The sequence below is a fragment of the Abramis brama genome (genome assembly GCF_963993115.1).
Source record: "Abramis brama genome assembly, chromosome: 1".
Taxonomy (NCBI): Eukaryota; Metazoa; Chordata; class Actinopteri; order Cypriniformes; family Leuciscidae; genus Abramis; species Abramis brama.
Window position 1 is genome coordinate 7162488 of NC_139963.1, and position 23002 is coordinate 7185489.

Below are 23002 nucleotides of genomic sequence, written 5' to 3' on the forward strand. Positions count from 1 at the left end.
AGTTTTTTTTATTTTTTTTTTACACTGTCACATCTGAATTTGAGGAAAAGTTCAAGAGAAGCTGATCACAGGATAACCTCTGCAGAAGACGATACTCATGTTGGAAAGGATAACATCAAGCAAAACAACAACAACAACAACAACAACAGCTATAAGAAAACTTGGAGGAAAAGAGAGGTAAAAACATTTTGAATAGACAGTGCTATTTATCTCTCTTTGGACTTTTGCTTGATTCCTGTTTGAAAGAACAGCACAGAAAAAAACATTTTTGGACATTTTGGACACAACTGGAATTTTTCATATTTTCCCCATTTTTGGCTTATTTACTCATTTTGACCAGTTTTATATCTCCACTGAGAGATGATAAACAAAACAATTCAAAACAGTGGCAGTTATTTCAGTTGATTGTTTACATTCCAAATCAATGATGGCCAACGCATCATCTTGGCCCCGCCCCTTCATCTACCCTCAGAAGAGCTCTGAGGCCTCCAGGCTGATGCTCAGACACAAGCAGATGAAGGAGAGGCCCGACACACTGTTTGCTGAACAACAGGACCACAGTGCCATCAACAACCTGCTCTTTTACACCCAACACAGCCCTTTATGGCACACTGCCTTCTGTCAACATCTCACCTTTACCAAGAAAAGAGGCATCTGTAAAGGCAGACAGATCTTAGCATTTGAAGATGCTGAAAAAAATGATGAAACAAGATTTTTGACCCTGAACTTATATCAAAATGGCACTGTCATGGTCCAGGGATCAGAGTCTGCTCTCAAGGTCTTCATTGAAGATTTTGAATTAATAAAAAAGCTAGCATTGTCTGATGAAGTGGACAAGAATGCGAACATTGTTCCCTCCCCTGGAAAATCAGCCCAAAAGACGACAGTGACTTCAGCAACTGTGATCCCATCTCCAATTTCAAGAATGAAAGACAACTTTTCACTTCTAGAAGTAGAAGTAGTGGAGATGAAAGAATTAATACTATCCCACCTGAAAGACAACAACATGGAACAAGTGACAATCGACATAAAGAACTTAAAACAAGAAGTTGAATCTCTGCAGAGACACAGAGAAGAAATGTCAAAAGAACTTCAGAAAACTGAAGATGAACTGAGGGAAGTAAAATCAACATTAGGAAAACAACTAACAGACGTTAGAAAAGAAATGCAGGAGAAGTTCTCGGCCTTGAAGTCAGTTCTTCGCACCAAAGATGAACTCATCACAGATCTGAAAGAAAGACTCAATTCTGTTTCAGCACCTAAAGAGTCTTCTGCCAAACCCTTGATTCGTCCAGAGATGCTCATGGAAAACCCTCAACCTGAACAGCAACCAGTGGAAGAAGAGCCTCACTGCTCGACTGATCCACACCCCAGATCCACAGCTCCTCTGCACAGGACCCGGGAGAAACACATGCTCTTATCCTGACGGACTCTAATGGGAAATATGTCAATGAGAGACTTCTATTACCAAACATGAGAGCCAAGAAAATCTGGTGCCCAAACACTAGAAGTGCTTTTCAGATCCTGTCTGAGAGAAACCCACATGAAAACTACAAGCACATCGTAATCCACACAGGGACGAATGATTTAAGGGCCATGAAGGGCCGTGTGGCTCCTGTGATGAGAGAGGTGGCGATCAGAGCCACACAACGCTTCCCAGACGCTAGAGTAACTCTGTCCACACTGCTGCCACGCACCGATGTGCCGATCCACGTGATCCACGGGAATAATGTGGACTCTCCAGAAGCTGCGCACTCATTCCCAATCTTCATCTCGCCCATCACAAAGACATACAGCCTCATCATATGTATGACCACGTACATCTCAATAAGCAAGGGGTGAAAGTCTTCGCCAGAGTGCTGAAAAGCACAGCCCTTGGAAACACAGCAAGAAACAGCAGAAACTCCGATAACAGGCGAAGCTCTCAGCCACCAAGAAGCCCTCGTCCTCCAGCAGAGCCCAGACCGGCCGCCGGACCTCCATCCCAACACAAGAGCTACGCAGCGGCCGCTCAACAACCACAGAACCCTGCAGCCGCTGAACTCAACCAGACACGACATCTGCTGAACGTCATCTGCTCCAGACTGAGGACATAACCTGCATCACACACACATTACAGAAAAAACTATTCATGAAATCATTTAAAATCAGTTGTTGGAATATACAAGGTCTGCACTCTTCTACTTTTGGTAATAAGACTGCAGACCAAGACTAACTCAGCAGTGTGAGAGATATGGACATCTGTATCTTTCAGGAGACGTGGTGTCGTAGTAATGAGACCTTGCATTGTCCAATAGGATACAAGGAAATTATGGTTCCCTCATCAAAAAATTCTAAAATTAAATGTGTCCGAGACTCAGGTGGAATACTCATATGGCACAAAGACGATTTAAAACATTCGATTAAAGTTGTTAAAAGTGGAAAATCATCCATTTGGCTTGAAGTGAAATCCGTCATATATCAGTCTAGTCTTTACCTCTGTGCAGTCTATATTCCCCCTCATGACTCTCCCTATTACGAAGAGCAAAGCTTCCCAACATTACAGACTGACATCTCACACTTCCAGTCCAGAGGAAATATCCTCATCTGCGGAGACTTAAACGCCAGAACAGGGCCAGAAATTGATTATGTAAATATTGTAGATAATGTCCACATCCCCAGTGACACCACGTTTCATTCCTCATCGAATATCACACCGAGAAACAGCTGCGACACTTCAGTGAACATTAGTGGAAAACAAATGTTGAAACTCTGTAAAGGTTTAGGATTATACATCATTAACGGCAGAACTCGTGGAGATACATTAGGTAGATTCACTCACTGCTCCAGATTAGGAACCAGTGTGGTTGATTATTCAATAACAGATATTGATCAAAGCTTTATTAATGCCTTCACAGTCAGACCTCAGCTCCCGATGTCCGATCACTGCCAAACTGTGCTTTATCTGAAGCCCCATGAGAAATAACTAAAACTTCTCCACTTAAATCTGAAAAACTGTTTCCTCTGAAACATAAACTCAAGTGGAATCAATCCAACTCGGACCAATTCAAAGAAAATATGAACAGCCCTACTATATTAAAAATGCTGGATGAATTTATGTCCACTGATTTCAGTTTAGATGTTAATGGAATAAATTCAGCAACAAAAAACTTAAATTACATATTCAAAACATTGATGACTCTATCTAACATTAAACATCAAAGCAAACATAAAACAAACAAACAGAGAAAGAGAAAGGATGTCTGGTTTGATGATGAAGTGCCGGTCTCAGACAAGAACTCAGGAGACTTTCTAACAAAAAGCACAAAGATCCGTCCAGCCAGACATTACGGCTTTCTTACTCAGACTGTCGGCAAAAGTACAAAACACTTCTGTGGAACAAAAGAGAAAAATATTTTAAAACCAAAATTGAAGAAATTGACGATTCAGTGGATCAAAACACTTTCTGGACCTTATATAAAAAACTCGGAAAACCCAAATTAGAGATGTCACTCCAGAATGGCACAATTTGGAAATCTTACTTTGAAAATCTGTATCAAAAAACTGAACCGGCCGACCTCAACCAACCTCAGAGTAAAGTAAAGAAAACACTAGAAGACTTAGAGAAAACTATTAAAAATGATCAAAATCCATCAGATAAATCAATAACAATATCTGAAATATTAGAACATATTAAAAATCTTAAATTGAAGAAAGCATGTGGACAAGATCACATTAATAACGAGATGCTTAAACTCAGCAGTCCCAGCATGACTCAAACAATAGCCAAATTATTTACTCTGGTGTTCTGGTCTGAGGGACTCATCACCCCCATATTTAAGAGCGGTGATCGACTCGACCCCAATAACTACCGCGGGATCAGTGTGGGCAGTGTGTTGGGAAAACTGTTCTGCAGTGTCATACACACACGCGTCGTCTCACACATCTCAGCACACAACAGTTTAAATAAAGCTCAGATTGGCTTTTTCCCAAAACAGCGCACATCCGACCACATCTATTCCCTCCACACTCTAATCAACAAGAACATCAACGACAGACAAAGGAAAATATTGGCATGTTTTGTAGACTTTAAAAAAGCATTCGACTCAATTTGGCATGATGGTCTACTGTACAAAATCCTACAAATTGGCATCGGCGGAAAAACGTTTGACATTATTAAATCTCTGTACACCAACAGCAAAAATGCGGTGAAGATCGGTAACCACAGAACCGCGTTCTTCCAGCAGGGACAAGGAGTGTGTGTGTGTGTGTGTGTGTGTTCTTCCAGCAGGGACGTGGAGTGTGTGTGTGTGTGTTCTTCCAGCAGGGACGTGGAGTGAGGCAGTGCTGCAGTCTGAGCCCGACTCTATTCAACATCTACATCAATGACCTGGCGTCAGCGCTGGAGAGCTCTACTGCGCCCGGCCTCACTCTACAGGGGTCAGAGGTCAGATGTCTGCTGTACGCGGATGATCTGGTCCTGCTGTCCCGCACACCTGAGGGCCTTCAGCAGAGCCTGTCCCTGCTGGAACAATACTGTAGCGACTGGGCCCTGACAGTCAATCTGGACAAAACCAGAGTCATGGTGTTCCAGAAGAAAGCCCGATCTCAGGGACACACACACCAGTTCCTGTATAAAGGCCAGGTCCTGCAGCACAGCTCTAGCTACAGCTATCTGTGAGTGTGTGTGTGTGTGTGTGTGTGTGTGTGTGAGTGTGTGTGTGTGTGTGTGTGTGTGTGTGTGTGTGTGTGTGTGTGTGTGTGTGTGTGTGTGTGCTATCTGGGCATCGACATCAGCGCTTCGGGACGCTTCGGTCTGGCTGTGAAAACACTCGGTGAAAAGGCTCGGAGGGCTTTCTATGCTATAAAGTCACGATGTGGACACTTAAAATTACCCATTAAAACCTGGATAAAATTATATAATTTAATAATAAAACCAATTCTTTTATATGGATGTGAAATTTGGGGACCAGTACTAAATTTTAAAAATTGGGATAAAACATCAGTAGAAAAATTACAATTGGAAATTGCCAAAAATATTCTCGGGGTTCACAGACACACGTGCACTGCCGCCTGCAGGGCTGAGCTGGGCCTGTACCCGCTGAACATCGAGATCCAGAAGAGATGTGTTCAGTTCTGGCATCACCTCCATCAGTCTGACCCAGAGTCAGTGCAATATAAAGCCCTCCTCGCCAGTGACACCTCAGCAGAACCTCATCCTCTGAACACACTCGCTCTCCAACTCGTCCATCAGACTATACTCCCCATCAACCCCAAACCTATCATTAACCAAATCCACAGAAATCTAAAAGTCACTCATGATGAATCACTAAAAGCACATTTTGCCCACCAGAATAAACTCCAATGTTACTCGACCCTCAATAGAGCCACTAAACTGGCCAGTTATCGATTTATTAAACATTTTAAAGAAAGACAAATCCTCTCCAGATACAGATTAAGTGACCATGATCTAGAGATAGAGAGAGGAAGACGTAGACTAACATGGACAGAGAGAGAGCAGAGGAGTGTGTGTGTGTGTGTGTGTGTGTGGACAGAGAGAGAGCAGAGGAGTGTGTGTGTGTGTGTGTGTGGACAGAGAGAGAGCAGAGGATCTGTAGACACTGTGACCTACAGCACATCGAGGATGAGTGAGAGTGAGACTGTGTGTGTGTGTGTGTGATCTACAGCACATCGAGGATGAGGAACACTTTCTGCTCTTCTGCTCTAAATACTCCAGTATAAGAGAAGCCTTTCTGCCCAGATCTGAAACCTTGATTCCATCATTCTTTGAACTGAGCAGGGGCATAATTTGTGGGGGGGTTGGGGGGAGATAACCCCCCCAATATTTAAATCTATGCATTACAACCCCCCCGATATTTATACCATGATCACATGAAAAGGAGGCATTGCCAAACTTCAACCCCCCCAATGTTCAAACCAAATCTACGCCCTTGGAACTGAGTGACACTGAGAAAATGTCCTTCTTACTGGGAGAAGATGATAGTACAGCTGCACTAGCGGCTAAATGTGTGTTAGCTATTCACAACGCCAGAGTCAGCTAATTCTCTAGAGAGACCCACTGTACTTATTCATTTATTAGGATAAATTGTGTTTATTTATCTATTTATTTATATTTACTACGCTACATATGACATGATCTATACATATATGTTTTGTTTGTTTGTTTTATTATTTATATATAATATGTTGATGCTTTGGCAACATTGTGTTACACAGTCATGCTAATAAAGCTCATTTGAATTGAACTGAACTGAATTGAATTGAATTGAGAGAGAGAGAGAGAGAGAGAGGGGGAGAGAGAGAGAGAGAGAGAGAGAGAGAGAGGGAGAGAGAGAGAGATTTTTAAAAAAACAATTTTATTCCATACAATCAATTCCAAAAACAATCATACACTATACAACTCAATTAAAAAATAGAGAAAAAGATAGATCCCCTTCCATCACAGCACAGAAAATATTTTTATAACACCACTGCATTTCAAACGCTGTCATATCATTCATTAATTTATAATACTTAAAGTCAACAACAATTCTTGACTTAACATAGGCTTTAAATAGACACATAATCTCTTGGCCAAGTCTATTCTCTATTCTATTTTTCCGGCTTATATAAATTGCAAGCTTTGCTTGACCAATCACATAGTTAATCAGCTGCCATTTTACTCTTTGCTTTTGACTATATCCTGCCCCCAAAATAAAAGCATTATGTGTGAACTTCTCTCCAAATTTCAAAAACACTTGACTCAATAAAACAAAAAGTGATTTAAGTCTTACACATTCCAAAAAACAATGAAACACTGTTTCCCTTAGACCACAAAACACACACTTATCATTAACACTGGGATTAATAACAGAAATAAATGCATTAACTGCCACAGAACCGTGTAGAATTCTCCATTGTAAATCTCCAGATTTCTTAATCAATGGTGGTTTATAAAACACTCTCCAAAATGGTTTAGTTTTTTCACCCATCCCAAGTTTTTCCTTCCAGACTGTATCAACTCGCCCATTTAAAGCAACTCTATTAAAAACTTTTACACAACACTGATAAAGAACTTTGCCCTCCACCATGTCCAAATCCAAGTCTTTCAGCCCGTGAAGGTCTAGCAAAGGACCTGTCATATCCTTCAAATCCGGAGTAATTCTAGTTTTCGGAACAGGATCGTCTTTATCAGGAAACTCCAAACCCTTCCCAAAATCCTTAAGTAGTGCGATTTCCACATCTGTGAGCTTCTTCCTCCACTTTTCTACTATTGTTCCTGTGTGGCGAATTGACCTTTGCCCCAGCATCAGGGCTACTGCTGGAACGTCACTTAAATCAGGGCCAGCCACACTGACAATTTTCCTCAGCTTCACTGTTCCAGTGGCACACAACTGCTGAGTGAGGCCTGGTACCTCATCCGTTACATCTAGACGAGCCCCGTTTACTAGGGGCTCCTCCAACAGCCAAAATAAAGAGTCTGAATTGTTCATTCTCTTGAGAGTGAAAAGTCCCCACATTTTAAAAAGTCCACAATAAAAAGGAGATATGTCATTCAGGTTCAACTTCCTGTAATCCATAAAAAAGAGGCCAACATCAAGTCCAAGTCCCTCCACCCTTTGAAGGATGACCTTGGTCAAGTTCCTCCACACCAGATCGTCAGGGCCTGTTAAAAATCTCTGAATGAATTGTAAACGAAATGCTGCCATTCTGCTTGGCAAATGGACCAAACCTTGTCCACCACACCAGCGTCCGGGAATACAATAAGTCTGGTCAATATGGATGACTTCCCCCATCACTTTTTTCAGCCTATTAGCCAGGGCTTTAGAGAATATTTTCAGGTCAGAGCATAGCAAACTCACTGGTCTCCAGTTCTTTATATCTTGTAGATTACCTTTTTTAGGTAACAAGGTAATCACAGCTCTTCTGCAGCTTAAGGGCAACAGCCCCTCAGTTAAGCTCTCATTGAGAACACCCAACAGGTCATTACCCAAAACTGCCCAGAACTCTCTGTAAAACTCCACAGGGAGCCCATCCATGCCAGGGGCTTTACCCCCCTCCATCGCTTTCACAGCAGTGAACAGTTCCTGCTCACACAACGGCAGCTTCAGCTCCGCTTTTGAGCTCTCTGAAACACAGGGTAGACCTTCGTAGAAGTGAGCAGACAAATCATCATCGTCAACATACTCACTGCTGTACAGCCCAGTATAGAACCGTACGGCCCTCTTTCTTATCTCAGAGGGTTCTGTTAGCTCACGCCCATCTTCAGAGCACAAACAGTGAATGCATCGGCTCTGACCATTCTTTCTCTCAAGACTGAAAAAGAACTTAGATGGGGCATCCATTTGTGAAAGGTTTAAAAAGCGAGATCGAACCAATGCTCCTTGCGCCCTAACTCCCAATAGGTTTAAAAGAAAAGTTTTTTTTGGATTTAAGAGTCTCCAAATACCTTTGCTCTTTGGTAGCATCAGCCAAATCCTGCAATTCAACTATTTCAGTTTCTAACTTTTTCATAGATCGTGTTATATCCCTGGTAACATTGAAAGTGTATTGTTTACAAAGCATCATTATTTTAACCTTCCCAATATCCCACCACTGACGCAGATCTTCAAACTCATTTTTTCTCGTCTTAAAATTGTCCCAAAAAAAGCAAAAAACATCTCTAAAATTCTTATCATTCAGCAAAGACGTGTTGAAATGCCAATATGCACTTCTGGCCTTTATATTTGCTATAAATACTTGACATGTAACTAAACAGTGATCAGTGAAAAACCTACTGGAGCAATTACACATTTTTTAACAATATTAAGATGATGCTTATAACAATAAAACCTATCAATTCCAGCTAGGGATATAACACTTCCCCTTGCATGTGCCCATGTATATTGTCTGACATCATTATTAACCCCCCGCCATACATCACATAAACTGTGAGTCTCAACTAACTCGCGTATAACACGAGCTGAAGCAGCATTTGGTTCTACGTGATTCCGATCCAGTACATAATTTTCTGTGCAGTTAAAATCTCCCCCAAAAAACAAATAATCATCAGAAATATAATCCAGCAAAATACTCTTAACATCATTAAAAAAATTAACTCTTTCAGCCCCAATAGTTGGAGCGTATATATTCAAAAAAACAAAATTGAATCTTTCAAATTTTGCTTTTAATAGCATGAGTCTACCTGGTATTACATGTTTCAATTCGTATGAAATAGGCAGGAATTTTTTGGCAAAAAGTACAGCCACCCCTCCTCTGACTGAACTCATATGAGAAAGCACTACTTCCCCATCCCACTCCTTTTTCCAATCGGTTTCATTTAAACTATCACTGTGTGTTTCTTGAACCATCATAACATCCAAGCTCTTTTGTCTGATTAACTCAAAAAGTACTGCTCTTTTCTTTATATCTCTTGCACCATTCAAATTCAGAGTACCTATCCTTATCGTACTCATTAAATAGTGTGTTACCAAGAGATACAAAGTAAACAATAACTTAAAATAACAAAATGACTTATGTAGTTTCAAAACCATCCTCATTTTTTTGTTTTAGTTTCAACTTAGACACAAATTTCTTCAACCTGAACATTTCTTGAACAGTGAAATGCTCCTCACTGTCACCCCTCATTGTCATTGCAACTGAATCTATGAATAGTTTACGATCAGGGAAATACTCCTCAACCTGGACGTTTTTCATATTCTTTGTTTTCTGAAGGAATAATCTTATTTTTCCAAATGTGTATTCACCTTGATGATCGTACTGTCCATTTCTGCTAGCTGTTGCCTCAATATCAGACTCAACTGAGCTGCATTCAGTATCATCATTTCTATTACCTGAGTCTACAGTCACCTGACCAGTGCTCTTATTCTTTAGGCTTTTCTTTACTCGTTTCCTTTTAGTAGAGGGAGTTTTAAAAAGTTCTTCATCCCTCAGCATCTCAGTGTCCAGACTTTCTTGAGCCTCAATAATTTCTGCAACAGCAGATACATTCTCCTCATCAGTTTTATTCTCTACATTATCTGCACCTATCGTTGTGCCATGAACGTGATCCCCTACACTCTCCACAGCTTCCTCAACCTCAACAGTCTCACTTCTCCTACTTTCCACATGCATGTCTTCCTCAGCAGAAGCAGCGCTGGTCCCAGCAGAAGCAACACTGGTCCCAGCAGAAGCAGCGCTGGTGCCAGCAGAAGCAGCACTGGCCCCAGCAGAAGCAGCACTGGCCCCAGCAGAAGCAGCGCTGGTCCCAGCAGAAGCAGCGCTGGTCCCAGCAGAAGCAGCGCTGGTCCCAGCAGAAGCAGCACTGGTCCCAGCAGAAGCAGCACTGGTCCCAGCAGAAGCAGCACTGGTCCCAGCAGAAGCAGCGCTGGTCCCAGCAAAAGCAGCGCTGGTCCCAGCAGAAGCAGCACTGGTCCCAGCAGAAGCAGCGCTGGTCCCAGCAGAAGCAGCGCTGGTCCCAGCAGAAGCAGCGCTGGTCCCAGCAGAAGCAGCACTGGTCCCAGCAGAAGCAGCGCTGGTCCCAGCAGAAGCAGCACTGGTCCCAGCAGAAGCAGCACTGGTCCCAGCAGAAGCAGCACTGGTGCCAGCAGAAGCAGCGCTGGTGCCAGCAGAAGCAGCACTGGCCCCAGCAGAAGCAGCACTGGTCCCAGCAGAAGCAGCACTGGCCCCAGCAGAAGCAGCACTGGTCCCAGCAGAAGCAACACTGGTCCCAGCAGAAGCAGCGCTGGTCCCAGCAGAAGCAGCACTGGTGCCAGCAGAAGCAGCACTGGTCCCAGCAGAAGCAGCGCTGGTCCCAGCAGAAGCAGCGCTGGTCCCAGCAAAAGCAGCGCTGGTCCCAGCAGAAGCAACACTGGTCCCAGCAGAAGCAGCGCTGGTCCCAGCAGAAGCAGCACTGGTGCCAGCAAAAGCAGCACTGGTGCCAGCAAAAGCAGCACTGGTGCCAGCAGAAGCAGCACTGGTCCCAGCAGAAGCAGCACTGGTGCCAGCAAAAGCAGCACTGGTCCCAGCAGAAGCAGCGCTGGTGCCAGCAGAAGCAGCGCTGGTCCCAGCAGAAGCAGCACTGGTGCCAGCAGAAGCAGCGCTGGTCCCAGCAGAAGCAGCGCTGGTCCCAGCAGAAGCAGCACTGGTGCCAGCAGAAGCAGCGCTGGTCCCAGCAGAAGCAGCACTGGTGCCAGCAAAAGCAGCACTGGTCCCAGCAGAAGCAGCACTGGTGCCAGCAGAAGCAGCGCTGGTCCCAGCAGAAGCAGCACTGGTGCCAGCAGAAGCAGCGCTGGTCCCAGCAGAAGCAGCGCTGGTGCCAGCAGAAGCAGCGCTGGTCCCAGCAGAAGCAGCACTGGTGCCAGCAGAAGCAGCACTGGTCCCAGCAGAAGCAGCGCTGGTCCCAGCAGAAGCAGCACTGGTCCCAGCAGAAGCAGCGCTGGTCCCAGCAGAAGCAGTGCTGGTCCCAGCAGAAGCAGCACTGGTCCCAGCAGAAGCAGCACTGGTCCCAGCAGAAGCAGCACTGGTCCCAGCAGAAGCAGCACTGGTCCCAGCTTCAACAATCTCACCCATCCTCTCATTATCTACAGTTTTCTTTAGTGTCTTTTCCACATCGGAAACATTTCATAATATCAGAGGTAACAAAAACCACATAATCAAAACCATCAACCTTAAATTTGAAAGCCACATTCAATTCGTCTGCATCTTTATTCAAAACCATATAAACCTGACGTCTGAAACAAACAACATGCTTAAGTAGCGGTGATTTACAACCAAACGGGATCTTTTTCATTTGGGACACTACTTTACCATGCCTTGAAAGCTCTGCTATCAAGAGTTCATCTTTAATGAACGGGAGAACATTAGACAGAATAACTCTTTTTGCCGGTTGAAGCAGCGGCATTACGGGAGTAAAGGTATCCTGTATAACAACGCCATTCTGAACAACACTATTAACTTTTTCAATAGTGTCTAGAAAGACAACAACAGCACTGTTCATGCGAGAAGCAGATAATATGCTATCGCAACCAACAACTTCTCCTACAGCCAAAACACATTGTTCCACCGAAACATTACTCACAGGCGCGAGCTTGATACCGTGTCTTCGCGACAACCGGTCCAAACTCACGCGTTCTGAGGACGCCATTGCCACCCAGCAAACGCCGGATAGCGGCGAAATTCGTCCCACCTAAAACCTACCAAGCCTATATTAACACTCGCAAAAACACACTTAACAAAAACTTTAAACAAAAACAGTAAGAAAGTTAAGAGAAAGAGAGGAAAAAACTCACTCTCACAGCAAACTCCGCCCACTCACTCACAGCATCCGCTCAGAGAGAGAGAGAGAGAGAGAGAGTTTAAGAGGAGTGCGGCAGGGCTGTAGCCTGAGTCCAACGCTGTTCAACATCTACATTAATGAACTAGCGGTGCAGCTGGAGCAGTCTACGGACCCTGGACTCACTCTACAGGACAGCAGCATCAAGCTCTTGCTGTACGCAGACGACCTGGTGCTGCTGTCACCCACTGCACAGGGACTACAGCAGCACCTGGACCTGCTGGAGAACTACTGCCAGAACTGGGCCCTGGCAGTCAACCTCACCAAGACCAACATTATGGTCTTTCAGAAGAAGCCCAGATGTCAGGAACACAGATACAAGTTCAGTCTAGGCAGCACCGCCCTAGAGCACTCGATCGGGGAGTTTCAGTGTGGCAGTGAATGCTCTCAGAGATAAAGCTCGGAGAGCTCTATATGCAATCAAGAAAAAATTCCAAAACATTGAATTACCGATTCCAATCTGGTGTAAAATCTTCGATAGTGTGATTCAGCCCATTGCGCTGTATGGAAGTGAGGTTTGGGGTCCACTCAGTGATCAAAGCTACACTAGATGGGACAGGCATCCAACAGAAGCCCTACACACTGAATTCTGCAAAATGATTCTAAAACTACAAAGGAAAACACCCAATAATGCATGCAGGGCAGAATTAGGCTGATTCCCATTGATTATCAATATGCAAAAAAGATCCCTCAAATTCTGGATGCATCTAAAATCAAGTCCCACAGAATCATTACATTTTAAAGCTCTACAAACCCAAGAACTGAACCCCGAAAAGAGTCCCCTCAGTCAGCTGGTTCTGAGACTCACTAACCGGACTAACCCTACTAACACTAACAAGTCTCAGACCAGCACTGCTTCTCACACACACATCAGGACAAACCAAATTATCAAACAGTCTAAAAATACATATCTGGAACATTGGGACCAGGAAACTAAAACACAAAGTAAATTACAATTCTATCGAAATCTGAAATCAAATTATGAACTGGAAGAATATCTCCAGAGTGTGAGAGACACAAAGCAGAGACGGATCCTGAGCAAGTACAGGCTGAGTGAACACAGTCTCGCCATCGAGACGGGCAGACACAGGAAGAGCTGGTTACCCCGAGAGCAGAGGGTGTGTGTTCACTGTAGCACAGGAGAGATCGAGACAGAGACGCACTTCCTCCTTCACTGTCACAAATACAGTTCAGTCAGAGAACTCTACTTCAGCAAACTCACTAATGTAATACAGAACTTTACAGCCATGACTGAAGTAGATCAGATGAAGATCCTGCTAGGAAAGGGCCAGACAGCAGCACTCGCTGCCAGATACGTGTGTGTGTGCCACAGCCTGAGAGACAGCAGGTGAATGTGTGTGTGATGTGTGTATCTGACCTCAGTGTGTTTCCCTACTGTCCACCACAGTGACCTTCAGTGATATGTGTGTGTGTATATGTTAAAACCAGAGGCGGCCTTACCTATGTTTCACCCGTTTCAATTGAAACGGGCCCCGCCCTCCAAGGGGGCCCCCAACAGAACAGGAAAATCCCATTCATTTTCTCCCTAGGATATTTATTTTCAGACATAATGTCTAAAGTGGTCTCCAACACGTCACTCGCGAGAGTAGCTCGTGGCCTGATTGGAGGTAGCTCGCCAAGGGCCGTTCACATATCGCGTCTTTTGCGCGCTCAAGTTCGTTATTTCCAAGCGGCAACCTCCCCGTCTCTCTCTTGAAACCAACACGGAAGTGAGTTAAACTGCAATTCGTTGACTGGCCGCTTGAGGCTGTTGTCAGAAGTGAGTCAAATCTGTATCTCCCCCATGTTAAAATGCCAAATTTTACAGCAGAAAAAAACGTGTTTAAAGCCTGGTGTCTGTATGTGGATTTGGTCTATACAGCTAATTTTGCCCTTCATAACAACTGTGAGGGGGGTGAATTATTTTATAACTCGTCCGTTTAGTTGATTAATATTTAAATTTAAGGGTGTGGCCAAGCCACTTGAGTGACAGATGGAATTGCCGCTGTCAGTGCTAGCCGTTTGTCTGCTGTTACTAGCCGTCACTTCACCTCAGCAATGTTAGCTGCTGAACTTGCCATCTCTGCAGTGTTTGTGCTTTTTTTCGGGATTATTATTTCATACAATTTAATACTTGGGTAACGTTACAAAGCCCACGTCTTTGGATTCCGTCGTTATCGTTCGAGAGAACAACCAGCGCTGTATTTCAGTTGTTTTCCTCTGTGAACATGCACTAATGGATGTCTGACAATTTCGTTGCTTTTTGGGGTTTTCAAATTTAAAACGTCAATAAATGCTCGTTCGTTCTGCTCCCATGGAACAGATGGATTATAATATGCTTATGTAACGTTAAGTTACCGTCAGATGAAATCATGCAGGCGTCGGCGCTTTCTCCGTCCGTGCAATAAATGCACATGAATGAGCGCGGATTTTCTAGCGCATTTACTTGCACTTCAAAGGCAATATATCTATGGTTTAACGGTTAAACCATAACCCATTTGAGAGACGGCCAACATCAGAATTTAAAATGGACTGAATAAGCTCTCTACGAACTTGAGCGATGCCGCGCTGAAGGACCATGAAAGAGTGACGGACATGTATCACTGTCATACACAAACACTCTCGAAGTAATACACAGTCTCACTTGTAGCCATGTCTTTTAACTATTATAATATTTCGAAGGGCAAAAATAGGAACGTTTAATTGGCTTTACATCATCAGCTAACTCGATCACGTCGAGCTAGGTGATTTCAGATAGCCAGGCTCCTCAGCTCCACTCACGCCCCGCCTGTTTGTCTATTTTCTGTTATCCGGGAGCAGTGTTGCCAGATTGGAAATGTCCAAGTATCGTACCAGAAGCTCAAAATTATCGTATTTGGAAGAAAATTATCGTACACGAGTCAACGACATGAAAATAACAGACATCCCAACCTGCACAAAGTCATTTCTGGGTTCGGTTCTGATTCGAGAGTATAGATAAAAGCCTGCCCACACTTACAATTGATTGGTTGGGTCCTTACATGTGCTTCGTGAGACACACTAGCACACACACGCAAGGTCTCTCGCTCCCTCTCTCTACACGTTCTTACCCCGGTAGACGTAGAATCCACAGCTAGATCAATGAGAAGCCCTATTACAACGACCATCATTTGAAGTGTCACACAGTTCTGAAATTATCGTACATTACAGGATTTTTTCCATTATTGATCGTACATCGTACAGAGGTCAAAATTATCGTACAAATACGATAATTATCGTACATCTGGCAACACTGTCCGGGAGTGATGCAAGGCCAAGATGGCGACGGCCGGCTCCGCCCACTTTAGGCTTCAAAAATGCTCTTCAGAAACCTACGGGTGACGTCACGGACACTACGTCCATATTTTTTTACAGTCTATGGTTATTTCAAATAATTGAAGCGACGCGCTCATTTTTTCCAGGCGCAACGAGTCAATATGAAGGATGGGGGTGCACCCAAACTACGGGTGTTTTTTTCTTCTCCGTAAATAAATCTTCTAGCAGAGCTACAGCAAGCGTTTATCGGTAGTGGAAATCCATTAGATATTAAAACTTCTCTGTCGTTGTGGAGAGCGCATGGTAGACTATAGCAACGACAGACGCCACGGGAAAATCGGACCGAATTTTACTATTAATAATAAAACACTGATTCTTGGGAATTTGGATAAAACATGTCCCACGAAGAAAAGTGCTAATTCTGTTGGAAATTAATAACATTTTCATGAATAAAAAGAATCAAGGTTATAATCAGGGGGTCCTTTGCACATATGTAAGGTTATTTTATAGGTTTATTTTTAATTTGTATTAATTTAATGATTATATGCTGGCCCATTGCCTACAAAATCAGTTGTCCTCGGATAGGAGATAATCATTTCAACTTGATTAAAAAAACAAAACGTAATAATTAAATTGAAAAATATCTTTACCACATGAAAGAGTACATAGTAAATATTGTTCAAACCTCACTGTTTGTAGTTTTTAATACATATTACAATTATTTTGTGGTTGCTCAAAATGTGTCCCACATATTCGTCACCACCGTCAGATATTTATAAAAAGCAATAAAATCAGGCAACTACAAGGTCAACTTAATTCCTGGGGACCCCATTTTCAAACCTTCAACTGTTCTGCATGCTTCAAGATCACTCAAGCTCCTGTAAGTTTGCTAATTTCTCTTAGACTTGTTCATATGTTTGGACACTGCTACTGTCACAACCATAACATGTCACACGTCTCTTTTGTATAAAAAAACATTAGATTAGATTATGACATAAATGTATACTTTTTAAGAAGAGGTCTGAAGTAGATAGCAACAGAGGGAAAAAAAGATGGCTAATGTGAACAACTCATGCATATCATGTGAAAGAGTATATTTTGTCACCACCGTCATACGTCACCACCATCAGGTTTTCTGTCTGACGGTGGTGACGTACAGTCTGACGGTGGTGACAAAAACCTCCAAATGGTCCTCAACGAAGGCTAGAATATAATTGTTGATCACAATAAATACCAATATGGCCTGTAATGTTTCATTAACCTGTTTTATATTTGTATTTATGTAATTCTCCCTATATTTCTTCCATACAGGCCTACACCGCATGCTACTATTAAGCAATATAGCACGAGTGAGAGTGAGGATGTTCGTGGATATCCATGAACATCCTCACGAACACGAGTTTCTCTAAAACGCCTTGGGAGATTGCTTATGGTAGAGAAATGAACATTAAATTCACGGGAAACAGCTCTGCTGGACATTCCTGCAGTCAGCATGCCAATTGCAGGCTCCCTCAAAACTTGTGACATCTGTTGGAATGTGCTGTGTGATGAAACTGCATTTTAGAATGGCCTTTTATTGTGGCCAGCCTAAGGCACACCTGTGCAATAATAATGCTGTCTAATCAGCATCATGATATGCCACACCTGTGAGGTAGATGGATTATCTCGGCAAAGGAGAAGTGCTCACTAACACAGATTTAGACAGATTTGTGAACAATATTTGAGAGAAATAGGCTTTTTGTGTACATAGAAAAAGTCTGAGATCTTTGAGTTCAGCTCATGAAAAATGGGGGCAAAAACAAAAGTGTTGCGTTTATAATTTTGTTCAGTGTAATTAGACCGGACCTAACTGCGGTATAACCATTGGTAACCTTCCCTCTCTCTCAATTCACTATTATGCCATGTTCATTTGGCTTACGTCATTTGGGATGCACATAGTGCACCTACTACCTACCTATATAGCACATACAATATCCCTTGTAGGCTATGCATCTCCCATGACTAAAGCCAAATGAAAATGGCATGACAACATTTAACCAAATCTAACATTCACTGTAATCCCACTGTAAAAAAAACTCACTTGAGGCACCCTCCTCCCCCTTTCTACCACTGCTCATGTGCATATGTTATTATCGTAGCCGGCCGAGGTGGGTAATACATCATACACAGTATCATATGGCATGTGTTTATGTCGAATTGCTGTAAAACAATGTTTTCTCGCTTCTCGTTCTCGCTTCTCACAAGACTTCCAATTTCTATCTTGCCGGGACTAAATGTTTATCACAGTGCTCAGGATTGTTATTTTTTGGACCAAATAGTTAAATAAAGTTGTTAAGCAAGAAGCCATTGACTTGAGTTGTATAAATTTTGGAATTGTATGTTGTAATGAGGCCACTGTCACCACCGTCAGATTAGTGTCACCACCCTCAGTTCTAAAGTCACCACCGTCAGAGGGAGTTTTATTTGTTTTAAATGAATATGCTTACAATATGTTTCTTCAGTGCTGTTGAGTTATTAAAGTAATGGTATCTTTTAATACAAAAAATATGTTTGTTAAATAAAAAAACATCACTTTTTCTATTTAGGCTTAAAGTAAACGTTGTATGATGTTAGATCTTTTAAAGGAGTACACGTGAAACAGTATAAAACATGAAAAAAAGTGAATATTTAACACTTAACAGCAAATATGTGTACTAAGAATGCCAGATAATGATTTAAAAACTCTAAATACATATTAGACCAAATAAATAAAAAATTATTTGCTTTTTATTGTGTCTGACGGTGTTGACAAAAACAAAGTAATAACTGGAAAAACGCCTATTTTATGAAAAAAATACAAAATGAGGAGGTTGCACCGATATATTGCTGAACAGCCAAGACCTTGGTCAATAATAATATATCTTCAGATTTTGTAATTTTACTAACTTTTTATTTTCAAATTTAAAACCTGTTTTAGCCAAATTCCCAAGAATCAGTGAAAAGATAAGCTAATGTGCATTGTAAATGTCAGTATTTTGTCTTTTTTGAATCATTCTTTTTATAAAAATGATTTAAAGGCTGAAATATGCGAGGTTTATCTTTTTATAAAAACTTTTTTGTCAAAATTTTATTTGAACTTGTACATGTTAGTAGATAACATGTTGCAAGACACTCCTTTCAAATTTGGCCATCATTTTTAATGTTACTATTTTAATGTTTATGTAAACAAAAAGTGCATATTGATGGTAAGTTTATTTGTTATTTGCTGGTTTTCGACATAAAACTTGGTGAATTGATTTTATTGTGTATAGTATTAGTACTTTTTGAACAGGATTATGTGATAACCATGCTCATTTTGGTCACTATAATCATGAAATTACATTTTCATACCATTTCATCTCTAGTTATGATGCACTATAAAATCAACAATAATTATGTGTTTTTACAGTATAATATTTTTTTTTATGTCAATTAAGGGTGACATATATAGGCCTGGCTACAATAACTCGTTTAGGTCTAAAACAGTTAGCATAGTTGTTAATATGAGAGTTATGAGACATTATTTAAGAGATTTAATTATTGCATATAGCTCTCGGCCACTTTCATTTTTAAAAAGTAGCTAAAAAAGGTTGGAAACCCCTAAACCATCCAAGTTAGATTGACCACGAGCTACGAGGTTGTGAAACGAAAGTTTCTGCTCCTATAAATGCCACAAAGTATAAAAATCAACCTTGTTATTTGCGATCTTCTGGAGAAATACTACACTAACCATAATTCTAAGCAAAACACTGACGTCTCTGATTGGTCGAACTTGAGTCGCGCCGCGGTTACCATGGCGACGTTTACCGCCCCCGAGAACGGTGATCTGAAGTAAATAAATACCGGTAGTTTATGTGTTTATACTTTGCCTTTTTTCCGTAAGGTTAAAACGTTGTTTTTTTTTGAGTAGGGAAATAATTTGAATAGGAAATGAAACGTACATATGCCAGTGGTGCCTGTTCATGAAGCTGAAAGTGCGCGTAATAAAATAATGATGCAAACCAACAAGAATCCTTGCTTTTTCTGCTCATGTTTACATTTTATGTGGGCAGGGCCCCATATTAGTTATTGAAACGGGCCCCCAGATGCTTAAGGCCGCCCCTGGTTAAAACACTGTGGTGTAAAATGTTCTGTGGTGTAAAATGTTCAAATGATATTATAATTTGTTACACTGTTAATTTGTACAATTAATTTAAGTTGTACATTTAGATTTAAGTTATATTATAATATTGTATTATTTTGTACTTTATAATTTTATACTTTATAATTATTCTATGTGTTCCAAGCTTTGGCAATATTGTAACATGTACAGTCATGCCAATAAAGCAATTTTGAATTGAATTGAATTGAGAGAGAGAGAGAGAGAGAGAGAGAGAGAGAGAGAGAAGGTGAATGTGTGTGTGTGTCTGACCTCAGTGTGTTTCACTACTGTCCATGTAGCACTCCTGTCCTGTAAGCACGTTTATCAATAAACAGTCAGACGAGATGCTTCATATCCAGAGTTTTTACTTAGAATGAATTGTGGCAATAAATGAACAATTATTACACTCAACAATGCATGAGCTCTCTTATTTATATAATTTGATACACAAGTGCATGAGCTCGTATGTACTTCCCCTTTAAATCAACGCATCCCAAGTTCACCGTGAATAAATGAGTGCACTTAGAGTAGTGCGCATCCCACCCTAAAACAGCGACACTCTCTATATTCACAAGCTCCAATCTCACATAAAACACACGTGACAACACAGATCATGCATCGACCTTTAACTAAACAGGGCAATTTATATAAATTCAACCGTATACATTTAATCACCCTACCGTTACATACACACATGAACGATTTGCGCGCGAACCGCGTTCTCCCCAGCGGATAACTCTAGCGTTTTACATCGCCCCGTATGGCACTTCACCCAATAATACAACACAATACCTAGCAAAAATACATTTAGTAACACTAATATTCACATGTGTGCAAATGTACGCTTCATATACCTGTAAGGGAGCACGTTTATCAATAAACAGTCAGACGAGATGCTTCATATCCAGAGTTTTTACTTAAAATGAAGCGTCTCGCGAGAACTCCCCAACTATTAGTAAACGCACGCGCAAACACACACGACCAATCAGATACACTCATCCCAAACATATCATCACTACATTTTTAACCTCATACGAAATCACTAAACATATGAATTAATGCAAAACATAACATTTCAACGTCCTTAACAACATTAATATTTTATAATTATTTAAACTGATTACTGGATTAAACCTCAGGTGACACATACAGTAAATCTTGTTGACATTTTACTCAGCATATTACATCCACCACAGTGACCCTCAGTGATATGTGTGATATGTGTGTGTGTGTGTGTGTGTATGTTAAAACACTGTGGTGTAAAATGTTCACAGATATTATAATTTGTTACACTGTTAATTTATACAATTAATTTAAGTAGTACATTTAGATTTAAGTTATATTATAATAGTTTATTATTTTGATGTCTTTATAATTATTATTCTATGCGTTCCCAGCTTTGGCAATATTGTAATATGTACAGTCATGCCAATAAAGCAATTTTTAATTGAATTGAAAGAGAGAGAGAGAGAGAGAGAGAGAGAGAGAGAGAGAGAGAGAGAGAGAGAGAGATTCATCATATATTCATGTTGTTTCAATCCTGTTGTAATAATGACTGTCGAAAAAAAATAAACATAATGAGCATTTATTTTTATTTTTTTCTGATTTAAAATTATAATTGCAATATTTTTTAACAATTCAGATGTAGTCTCACATATAAAGGTGTTTAAGGACAATATGTACTATATTCTTTTTACATAAACCACATTACAGTTTTTAAACTTGTAGAAAATAATATAAAAGTTTTCTAAAACTATATGAAACAAACACGAATACTGCGTACATTTATAAACACTTGATACATGTTTTATTTTTGACATGTTTTTGTTGGTAACACTATTTTACAGTGTCATTGTTACACGTTACATGTATTTACTATAGTAATAACTATAAATGAACCCTGACTCTATAGTACGTACATGTGCTTAATATTACTCAGTACTTAAATATATAATTACACATTAAAATAAAGTGTTTTTTTACTTTGACTTTGATTATTTGTCCCAGACTCATTTACTTTCCTGTTCAACAGTTCTTCTGTATTAGATTCAGTCCAAACTCTCTTTTGATGAAGATTCATAAAGTGATTCAGTCAAAACTGGACATTAAAAAGCAAACGTGTAAAAACAGTGAAACTCAGGGTGACAAACGTTTATCATGAATGAAAATAACAGTCAAAGATCAACAACTGAAGAAACATGTTCAGACTGAAACAGGAACAAGCGTTTATTGACCATAAACTACAATAACATGATTAAACTGTAATAAAACATGTGAATTAACAGTGAAATACTGGAGGTGACAGTAGATTAATGTTCATTTTACAGTCTATGATTATATAGATGATGTGTTATTCATTTCACATTATTGATTATAATAATCCTGTGAGATCCAGCAGTTTTAATCAGATCATCTGAAGGATTTTAATAACACATTGTGCACAAATAAAGTGTGTGAATATCAATAACGGTGATAATGCAGTAACACACACACAATCAGTTACACAACTGGAGAAATGGCAATTTACTGAGTGTGTGTGTGTGTTTATGTAATTACACACTTCTGATAAAAATTAAAATGTGTTAAATGGTTCCACATTTTCTTTGTTTTCTTTTACAGTGTGTGTGTGTGTGTCAGTCAGAGTGTGTGTTGTTTAATGTGACACAGAGACACTGAAGAGTTTGAATAAGGAAGTCTAAATCCAGCACAGAGGGGTTCAGTGAATGTGTGTGTGAATGTGTGTAAGTGTGTGAGTGTGTGTGTGTCAGAGACGCTGTAGAAGGACAGAGTGCCGGCCGACACGTCCACAAACACTCCTGCTCTCTTACAGGATCCTGAACCAGCAGAAACAGCAGTGGAGTTATTATTGTGCCAGACAGTGAGTCTGTGATTAGAGCGACTCAGACTCCAGGACTTCTCATTATATCCAAACACACTGTCACTCCCTCCTTTCCTCTTGATTCCTTTATATGACACTGATATACCAGTATAATCTTCACTCCACTCAGCCTCCCAGTAACAGCGTCCAGTCAGACTCTCTCCACACAGAACCTGACGCCACCCATCAAATCTCTCTGGATGATCAGGATACGACTGACTCTCAGACACACGCGTCACCTTTCTGTTCTCCTCAGACAGAACGAGATCAGTGTGTGCTGTGTTTGGATCCAGTGTGAGATCAACGGCATCTGAACACAAGAACACACACATTACAACAGCAACATTTACAACAACACACACTAAAACTGTGTTTGAGG

At 41.1% G+C, this 23002-nt stretch overlaps 1 protein-coding gene across 4 annotated transcripts in view; it reads right to left on the reverse strand.

Moving 5' to 3' along the window:
* LOC311079578 (uncharacterized protein) overlaps positions 1-23002 on the reverse strand; it is a 447200-nt gene that overhangs the window by 308515 nt on the left and 115683 nt on the right. The window contains exon 11 of one of the 4 annotated variants that reach the window (XM_084109137.1): positions 21947-22933. The exons of the other annotated variants lie outside the window; for them this stretch is intronic. Coding sequence (XP_083965263.1) covers positions 22383-22933 — 551 coding nt within the window. The 3' untranslated portion in view covers positions 21947-22382. Of the gene's footprint in view, positions 1-21946; positions 22934-23002 lie in introns of those variants that run through there. 4 annotated transcript variants of the gene reach the window in all.